Source organism: Electrona antarctica (genome assembly GCF_951216825.1).
Source record: "Electrona antarctica genome assembly, chromosome: 1".
NCBI classification, from domain to species: Eukaryota; Metazoa; Chordata; class Actinopteri; order Myctophiformes; family Myctophidae; genus Electrona; species Electrona antarctica.
The window spans coordinates 51368973-51379552 of record NC_136806.1 but is presented as its reverse complement, the minus strand read 5'-3'; the positions used below and the strand labels follow the sequence as shown (position 1 = coordinate 51379552).

Sequence of the window (10580 nt, the reverse complement as noted above, 5' to 3'; positions counted from 1 at the left end):
ATGAGTACCAGTAGGGGCGCTGTTGTGCCAGAAACAGAGAGAGAGAGATAGTGCTGCACTGTTGCCTGCTAATGACTGAGAGAGAGAGAGAGAGGTGGGGGGGGGGGTTGCACCACTCAGTTCACACGGGTGTGATTTTTTATTTAAAATATGCTTTATGACTACAACGCACTATAGGCTCAGAGTAGTATAGGCACGTAGCATGTCTCTTACATCAGTTTGATATTATTAATAATGACTCGTTACAATGGCTTATCATTCGAGCAGTACGTGAGGATCTTTTATCGTGTCCCATCAGACGTTTCCCTCGTGGAGCAGTCTTTGTTTTCTTGCCATTGATGCCATGGGATGGATGACCTCAATATCTCTGATTTCAAACAGTTACAGTTCTTCTCACCGAGTGACTACTGCTGTTTATGACCAATATTCACGTATCAGGGTGAATATTGGGGAGAGAGAAGAGACATAAAAGTACATAACATATGACTTATTATGCACTCTGACCCCTTTTCCACCGGTTGGTTCCCAATGGGAACCGGTTCAGTTCTTTTTGGTTCTTAGTCCATGAGCCAGAGCTCCAAAATTGGTGGGAAAAACTAGACCTATATTGAATTGTTTATTTATAGGATCAATACAAAATTAATACATGATTCAGATTATTTTGCATATTTTCCTACATAATGCTTCATTTACATATCATTGTCTTCATGCAAGTACTCAATTGAGTACCACAGATTTATTGGGGAAGTTTCATGGTGATAACAATCTAATATAGGTATGGTTTTGCCCACTCAATTCATAATTAACGTTCCAATTTTGGAGCTCTGGCTCATGGACTAAGAGTAAGAACCAAAAAGAACTGAACCGGTTCCATTGGGAACCAACCGGTGGAAAAGGGCCCATGTGCCTCTGTTCTCTCTTTTAGGATATGACTATCTTTTAACTGCAATGATGAGCCTACACAACTAAGAATTTCACCCACCTTATTTGTAATGTGGGTGAAATTTGAATTTGAAATATTCTGATTCATGTTGGCTGAAACCCACGATAATAAAGTACTGATGATGGTATAGTATGAAGAATATACCGTTCATCATAAAAAAGGTAGCTTGACTTGTAATTTAGTATAGTCTTATTTGCATGTGTCTATAATTATAGAACAACATCCCCTTTTCAGTTTCACTTCTTACTTATGGCCATCCATCCATCCATCCATCCATCTTCAACCGCTTATCCGTAGTCGGGTCGCGGGGGCAACAGCTCCACCAGAGAGCTCCAGACTTCCCTCTCCAGAGAAACATTAGTGACTTCCAGTCAGTCGATGTAATCCTTCCATCTGCACCTTGGTCTGCCCCGGGGTCTCCTCCCAGTGGGACGTGCATCGAGGACCTCCCTAGGGAGACGCTCGAGAGGCATCCTAACCAGATGCCCGAACCACCTAAGGTGGCTCCTTTCCAGGCGAAGGAGCAGCGGCTCTACTCCGAGTCTCTCCCACGTGACTGAACTTCTCACCCTACCTGTATCTCTAAGGGAGATGCCAGCTACCTGTCGGAGAAAACTCATTTCGGCCGCTTGTATTCGCGAGTCGCAACCTTATTCTTTCGGTCATGACCCACAATTCATGACCATAGGTGAGAGTAGGATCGAAGATTGCTCGGTAGACTAAGAGCTTTGCCTTCTGGGAAGTTCTGGCTCAACTCTCTTTTCGTCACAACAGTGCGGTACAGCGACTGCAATACCGCCCCTGCCGCTCCGATTCTCCGGCTGATCTCCTTATGGCCATGTCAACACAGAAGTCGAAATCTGTCTCAACAAATACATTTAATTCCATTATGAGCAGAATTTGGGCAGAGTGTTTCTTATGATCATTTATTACAGTGTTAATTTAACTCAGAAAGTATACAAATGGAACCATTTGGTTAAATCTATATACGGAGGCCATCTGGCCATGAGGCTAACATTTCTGAGGCCTCCATTTTTAGATAAATCGTATCCATCATCAAGCAACAAACAATGAGTATGTAGCGTTTGGAATATTCTGCTTCTGTATACTGCATTATTTTATACTGCACATTAATATCAAATAAAACCTTGGATATAGGATATAGTTAATGTGTCTTTCTCCTTTGTTATTTTTTTAAACACACACGCACGATCACATCTATCATCCATCCATCGGATAGATGTGATTTGATTGATGTAAATTTCAAAGTGATTTGACAGGTGGATCAAATGACATGCTTTTGATTAGTTGAATAATCATCGGGATGTAAAATGACAATGAGATCACAATATGAAAAGAAAAAGTATGTCTTTTCAATCCCTCGGGGACTTGCTGAATACGGCTGACCTGCTGACATGCAGCATTGGACTCTAACAGCAATATAAAGAAGGGTGATATAATAATATAACAATATAAAGGAGAATACAAGCATACGCCTACTACTATTGAGTAAAACTTTCCTACGTTGCCCTCGCGCATGATGTTGTCAGGGAATTCAATAGAGAGATTGAGAAAGGAAAAGGCTATATCAACTCCATCCATCTGTCCCAGAGGGGGTCAGTGCAGGAAAATCCCTTCCCCTTGTGCCACTAATAAGGCGTGGGCTGTTAGTAGACGGAGACATGTTGTCCACAGCACACAAAGCCGGTACTAATCGAGCCCTCCTCTTCCCTCCTGCCCTCACAGCAGAGATCGAGAGAGAGAGAGAGAGAGACAGACAGCTGTGGAACTACTACTACTGAAGGACAAAAACATCTGGCAGCCATGCAGAGCTCATAGTAGTTTCTGGGTCACACACAGTGTTACTGTTGTATATACAACTTCATAGTTTCCTCATGTCTCCAAACTAGAGCGAGACTTATCTATTCTATCTTTGGTTTGGCAGACAGTTCAATACGAATACGTTGCTCCGTTATTGACCGCTTCACTCTAATGCGTGCCATGAATAATAAATAATAATAAACGTTATTTTTTTAGATCACCTTTCAAACCGAAGCACATGTTAGAAAATTACGAATGCAAATAATAAAATAATAATAAAAAAAACATCAGTAACAAATACAACTCATGAAAGTGCTGACACGGTTACAAGGGTGACGCAAAACAAAGCAAGGACAGGTAGATCCACAGACAGATATATTCATTGAATGCCATAGTATAAAAATAAACTGGTTGCCTCTAAAAGTGAGCACTTGGAAACTGAATGAGTCTATCACATTTCATCTGGTCAATTGTTGTTTACGAGGCCAGATAAAGCTTGAACATTGTCTTCAGTCCTGCCCCAGGCTGAGTCGGTGAGAGAATTGGTTTATGTGATGAGTGATGACCTAAGATTGCACTCAGAAGCTATATGTAGTATAAAACCAAGCAAGCCTGTTTATTGCTTTAAAAGGTGAACAATATAACATTTTGAAATAAAGATGACAAAGGCAATGAAATCACCAACTGAATCTGATGATTTCTTTTTTGTTTTATATATATACATGATTTTTAAGCACAGTTGTGGCCTGCCAATAGTTCTTTCCCAGTGAGTAATCTTATTCAGGCTGAATGAAGGCTCCATTAAGACTCGACTCTATGGAGGTTTGTAAGTAGCCTTTTACTGTAAATACTTGTATTGTAATAGGCTTCGGGTGAGCATTCCTTCGTGGTAATAGCAGGCTCCTGACTGGCTGAGAAGCACAGAGGCAGGTTTTGTTTGTCTGCTTCAATGGATTTGAACTTGGGTCCTACAAACAAACAAACAAAACAACTAAACCTCGATGTGATACTGAAACGTATTCTTCCCGTTTGGGTACCAGACATATGCAGACTTTCCACAAATAAACCCAACAAGAGATTATTCAACTTCACGGTATAGCCGCATGCTCTTTCATGAATGTAACTTTTTGACAGGTTTAGCCCATTTCACCTTTAACACAGAATCCTGCTATTTGTGGCTTTGGACAAAGTACACTCCTCCTGGGTATTGTCATCTTAATGCAAGATGACAGAAAATCAGCCCAGGTTGCCAGGAATGTTAGCCATGATGATGCCCAGAACAGAAATCCATAATACAAAAGAGATGTACAAGGGTATAAGACAACCGCAACGCAACGACAAATGCCTGCATGAGAACTCTAGCTCTCTTTGGCGTCAGGGATCTTATAAGCCAGAGCTATATCATGATTATTGTTGGGCCGCACTGGCACAAAATCAACTGATCTGCTATTGGTGGTCTGCCTCTTCATCGTCAGAGCTGACATCAGTTTGGAGCGGTAGAGATCCCCAGCCAGGAAGTACAGTATGGGGTCAATGCAGCTGTTGACGCTGGCCAGTGGCCTGGTTATCTTGTAAGAAAAGTTGACAATATTCAGGAACTCGCAGTCGAGGTTCAGCACGCGCGACGCGTAGTAGAGGGTCCGCGTCACGTGAAACGGCACGAAGCACACCGCGAACACGACCAGCACCACCACGATCAGCTTGATGGACTTTTGGCGCGACGACGACGACGAGCTCTGCCGACCGTCCCCCGACAGTCCCCCGCGGGGCCGACACAGGGCCCGCGCCATCAGGCAGTAGCAGACCACGATGACGAGGAACGGGACGCCGAACAGCAGCGCCATGACCACGGAGCTGTAGTCCACGTACTGCTCGAAGGCCCCCTGGCTGGTGGTGTCGTGGCACAGCGTGTCGTTGCCCCGCCGCGAGGTGGTGACGAAGACGATGTTGGGCACCAGGCAGACCGTCACCAGGGCCCACACGGCGCCGCACACGGCGTGCGCGTGCCGCGGCTTCACCAGGCCCATCGTGCGGATGGGGTGGCAGATGCCCAGGTAGCGGTGCACGCTGATGCACGTGAGGAAGAGGATGCTGCAGTAGAGGTTGGCGTAGAAGAGGAAGCGCACGGCCTTGCAGGCGGCCACGCCGAAGGGCCAGTGGCTGCGGTTGGCGTAGTAGTAGATGAGCGTGGGCAGCGACAGCACGTAGAGGAAGTCGGACGTGGCCAGGTGGAACATGAACACCGTGCTGGCGTTCCACGGGCGCATCTCCGACCGGAGGAACATCCACAGGGCCGTGGCGTTGAGCAGCAGGCCGATCACAAACACCAGGCTGTAGGACACGGGCAGCAGGATGTACTTGAACTCCTCGTCGAAGCGGCAGCTGGAGTTGAAGAACGTCATGGCCGTCAGGGTCTGGTTCTGCACGTGCTTGACGAAGGCCGTGTCCATCGTGACTCTCCTCTCAGTGTATATCACTTGATCCACCACGGCAACAGATGAACACAAGGGGCTGTATAAGGAATTGGAAGAAATATTAAGACATCCATTTTATATCTGTTTGACTGTTTCAAAACTCATATAGCCTAACAGACTATTTGAAGGTGATTGATTGATTGATTGATTGATTGATTGATTGATTGAATACTTTTATTAACAGTTTGCAAAAAAGGTAGGCCTACAGTGGTATATACAAAAGGTGCTAAAAGGATAACACAAAAGCCCAACATTATGGTTGTGTATCAATTCATCGAAAATAGTAGCCTATACAGTAAGCAGTTGGGGGGGGGGGGGGGGGGGGGGCTATTGATATTTTTAATTTAAAAAATAATCTTCTTTTCCTGAGTCAGTGTGGACTGGAGGCGAGTTTCTTAACAAAACATATAGCCTACATTATCAATGCCCAGATATAGCCTGCTGCCTGACTACTACTCGGTTGATCTGAACTTTATTCTCAGTCACTCACTGCCTATAAATGAATAGCGACCACCAGGCTATACAGTACATGTCATGATAACTACTTACCCTGATAGGATCTATCCGTGGCGCGGGCTGCTGTAGGCTACTGTACGTGTGTGTGTGCAACTGTGCACGCCGCTATACCTCTCCAGACCTGGATAGAGGAGAAGCATATAGCCGTATTCAACAGGCTGGCTCTCCGCCGTGAATGCGTCGCACTGTCCAGTTCTTGAGTTCTTCGCGACAGGCGGAGATCCTATCTCTCCTACTTGTCCGTCCCGCTATTGTCCGGCCGGTGCGAATGCGGTGGGATGATCAGCGAATGTTAAGTTTCGATGAATGCCGTATTGTGGTCCATAATACCGCTGCAACAAGTTAACGACGTTGGGACTAGGAGTGTAGGTAGGCTACTGGTCTGGACTGGTGCGGTACAGTACACCACCTCCCTCACTGCTCGCAGCAGGAGATATGGATATGTTACATGTAGACTTCACTGTACAGTACAAGTGAAATGGGATTATGGGAAGTGTAAGTGCTGAGTTGACACATTACGTAGGCTATACCGCATGCATGGCACTTTTTTGAGATGGCATATTTCGTTATAAGTTCAGTCATAAACTCCGGGCCGGAGTTTGAGAGTTTATTTCGATTTTATTAACGATTAATAATAATAATTAACAAAATGTCTTTAACATACAGCTTCTAGCTTCCACATGACAATCGATGCACTGTGCACCATTTAGAACTTAGGTCTACTTAGCCTAATTGATCCTATGCGTAATAGCCTGTATCAAAATTAAGGTAGACAGCTCAGATCGAATTAATTATTAGATCAGGCGCCAGTAGACTGTACGTGTTCGTGTGAATCAATCAGTTTTATTGTATTTTGTTTTAGAGACCACACCCACAAGTTGGGGGTATGGGTGTCCTCCCCCTGCAGAAAAGTTATGATGCGTAGCCTTTATTGAATTTAACCCTTTTAAAAAATCTGAAAGTATAGGACTGCAGAAATTGATTTGATGACCGAAGGACCCATCTTTAATATTGAACCATTCAGTTCAGTCATACTCATAATATAGGCCTGATATAGGCCTACAGTAGGCCCATAAAGCTACTGTACAAGTGTAACATTTCCACTCACATCCTATAGCAGGAATATAACCTCTGACACTGCCTGCAGGCAATCAAGCAATCAAGCAGTCCTCAAAGAGATGTGGTTGAAATCAAGGAAACTCTAATTCAGGGCATGGCAGCCCTGAATTAGATATGATCAACAGTTGATATAGGATACAATAAAACAATTTCTTATGGTTCTATTTTATAAGTGTAAATTATATAGTCTCATTATAGCCAACATTTCTTTTTACCTTGTAGGCCTACTACAAAAACCTAGGATGCATATCAAATAAGATGATAATGGTTGGACAAATATAGCCTTTCTACCTCAGAAAAGTTAGCCCAATATTTGCACAGCTGGCTGTGACGAAATGCCACAATTAAGCCTTATACTGTACACATTATAGTGTACATTATAGCTATATCTGTGCCTGCACAAATCTACATAATCTAAATAGTGAATTCTGTTAGAGGCAGCGGTGGCCTAAGGGTTAGAGGAGCGCCCTTGTTGCCGAAAGGTTGCCGGTTCAGACAAATCTGGGTGGGGAAGTGATTGTCATCACTCACCCAACACCGCTGAAGTGCCCTTGAGCAAGGCTCAAGTGGTCAACAGTGTAAGACTGTGGTTGTACTGGTCAGCTCCCAGGTTTTAATGTGTGTCAGTGTGTGTGTGTTTCTATGTGCAGGGCGTTGCTGAAAATGAGCACTTGTGCTCAGCTACTACCCTGGGTAAATAAAGGATATATATAAAAAAAAAGAGGCAGACAACATGTGATAACATTTTAAGGCATGATCATAAAGAAATAAAATCAGGATGAACAATGCTGTTGATAGTTCACATTCTGACACAGCGGACAGGTGCATGTAAGCAAAGCAAAGCAAAGTTCTTTGTTTACCCAGGGAAGTGGACTAAGCTCGAGATGCTTGTTTACAGCCACACCCTGCTCATAGAACATTTCATGGTAGGGGTTCAATGCCCTGCTCAAGGGCACTTCAGCAGTGGTAATTTTAACGTGCCGGTCCGGGGATTCGAACTGGCGACCTTCCGGTATCAAGACCGCTCCGCAAACCGTTCGGCCACCGTTCGGCCACCGCTGCTCCATGTCACTTCAGATTAAGGACAACACATAGGGTAAAGCTGTGACTTTGTACTGTTTAAACCTACAGGAATCTATGCAAGAAAGGTTCAGAGAGCCACAGAGCCCACAGGTGTATACAGACAGATCCATATCAATCTCTGACTGGCATCATTTCAAAATGGAGGAGATGCTTTTAGTGGTTTTGGTGGATATATATATAGCTATCTTGGGGCTATTTGTTCCAGCCGGGGTCTAGCCGGGGTCAGCATGCCATTCGCTAGTACGCATGCCATATCCTTCTCTCAATGCCGCAGACATCCTGAGGTCTGGACAGAGCACGGAGAAGAACCTGCAGTGTTGTAGGTGGCTATTCTTTTCTGGTTTGGTTTAAAATGCTACTATGCTGTAGTGTAGTAGACCGTGCCAGGGGCTTTTCCCAAATGAGAGAATACAAAGAGTTAACAGTTTAGTGTCCACATTGAAACTGAACCCTGACGTACTGCTGTATGTAGACTTTGTTTGCAGTGGGTCAGCCAGCCTGTCATTAGTGCTGTGTGTGTGTGTGTGTGTGTGTGTGTGTGTGTGTGTGTGTGTGTGTGTGTGTGTGTGTGTGTGTGTGTGTGTGTGTGTGTGTGTGTGCGCGTGCATGCGTGCGTGCGTGCGTGCGTGCGTGCGTGCGTGCACGAGCGACAGTGGTGAGTGGTGACAGATGACTGGAATCACAGTATGTGATCCTCATGAGAAACCTTATAGAGTGGACATATACAAAAGACAAAGAATATGTGCTGAAAAGCTGTTTCATGATGTATCATTATGATTTTTACGAATTTAATAAATAATGAAATATTATTTTGTATTCTTATTCATGTGTCCTACTTACCATGCCATGTGTTTTTATGTCAGGTGTTACTGTTCAATGTCAAGTGAATCTGCAGTTCTGATTGTAATGGGAAGTGCATTCCATAGTTTTGGAGCCAGAAGGGAGAAGAGTTTGGGACAATGCTCCACGCGTCCCAAACTCTTCTCCTACTCTATGCACCTCTTCAGACTCCATCTTAGCCCACAGCACTTGCCCTGGCCTCGACCTCCTACAGGCGTATGCATAGGCTCAACTTATGTAACTTTAATAGCACTTTATGTAGACATACACTATAGAGTGCTATGTCACATAGCACTATATAGTGTATACACATAATTTCCTTAGATAGATATTCCACTGTTAGGTTATTAAGCTTACGTAGGATTCACAATGACTTTTTTATGTTTTGATGTATTACCATGTTTTTTGTTCTTGCTTATTGTAAATCGCTCTGGATTAGCGCCCAGCGTCTGCTAAATGCCTAAATTGTACATGTAAATTAATACATTTTCATCAAGACTAGTTGCATTGAATTGATCAATTCAAAACAGAAGAAGAAAAAAACCTGAATGCCACGTAATAAAGGCAACTGGTTCAACTTGTTCCAGCCCATGTCAAGCTCTATCAAACCCCCATATTATTTTAAACGGGTGGATTTCAGAAAAAACAAGTGCGTGCATTACGTGGCAAAGGTTTACTTTGCTTAAGTTGAAATCTCTAAAGAAGACCCCTAAAGCGTGTCATTAGGGCTCAGTGAAGGTGTTTTTCACATGGTTGATCTCAGCCGGCGGGGAGCATACCAGTTTGTTTTTTACATGGTAAGGTAACTGACACATACCTGCTGTCAACAGACAGCAGGGAGGGATGAGTTAGGTCATGTTTTGTAATGAGTAACTACTCCTACTAAAAAGGAGAAAACATAAACACAGTGCACACGTACCACACACATGCACAGCACTGGCACTGCCTGGCATATGGCTTCCATTTAACTATGTTCATATACCACCAGTGTTGATTTTGGCAGCACATTTTGATTTTAGTTTTAGTCATAGTCTTTTTGAATAGTTTTCATTTAGTTTTAGTCACATTTTAGTCAGCTGGAATGTGTTAGTCTAGTTTTAGTCGACTAAATCTACAGTTGATCTACAGTTGACTAAAATGTATTTTGGTGGGCCTTGATGCCGTCGCAATGGCTGATTTTAAACTTGCTGAAAATAGCAGATCTACAAGCTCACAAGTAGATCGGCTATTTTCAGCATGCAACCAAGTGTAAAATGACTTATACTGGATCTCTTGTCCACTAGTCCCGTACCTTCCTAACATTTTAGTCTAGTTTTTATTTGTTGACAAAATTGGTAGTCGACGAACATTTTTCGTCTTAGTTTTAGTCGACAAAAACAACACTGGTTCATACTGGTGCTGGTACCCTTCCTGCACAATGGAAATAATCCACCCGCTCCCCTTGTCTTTGGAACAATACACAAATGCATGCGCGAACATGAACACGTAGCACACACAGCAGGTTTTTCAGGATCCACTTCAGAAGTGCATAATCTTTGTGTATAAGCACGTCATTTGACTGAGCTGGCATAATTATCATTTTTCTCATGTCTGCATAGCGCATGGACTTGGCCGCGTCACGTGTGTGTCCAACCATGTCATTTCCATAACAACATTGCAATTGCATAACTTCAAAGTGGAAACGCATTTCTCTTGTCCAGTCATGTGGAGTCTGGACATGACATGCAGGACATTTTCAGTTGGCTTTTATAAGGAGAGGTTCAGGGACGTGCACACATAGATAT

General features: G+C 43.7%; 1 protein-coding gene across 1 annotated transcript; it reads right to left on the bottom strand.

The window, feature by feature from the left end:
* Nucleotides 1–1866: 1866 nt before the first annotated feature.
* LOC306930812 (P2Y purinoceptor 4) lies at nucleotides 1867–6149 on the bottom strand. Its single transcript, XM_079511907.1, has 2 exons — nucleotides 5788–6149; nucleotides 1867–5275 (listed from the first exon to the last, which is right to left on the bottom strand). Exon 2 carries the CDS (start codon nucleotides 5212–5214, stop codon nucleotides 4123–4125), a length of 1092 nt encoding a protein of 363 aa, XP_079368033.1. The 5' UTR covers nucleotides 5215–5275; nucleotides 5788–6149; the 3' UTR covers nucleotides 1867–4122.
* Between the last annotated feature and the right edge of the window lie 4431 nt (nucleotides 6150–10580).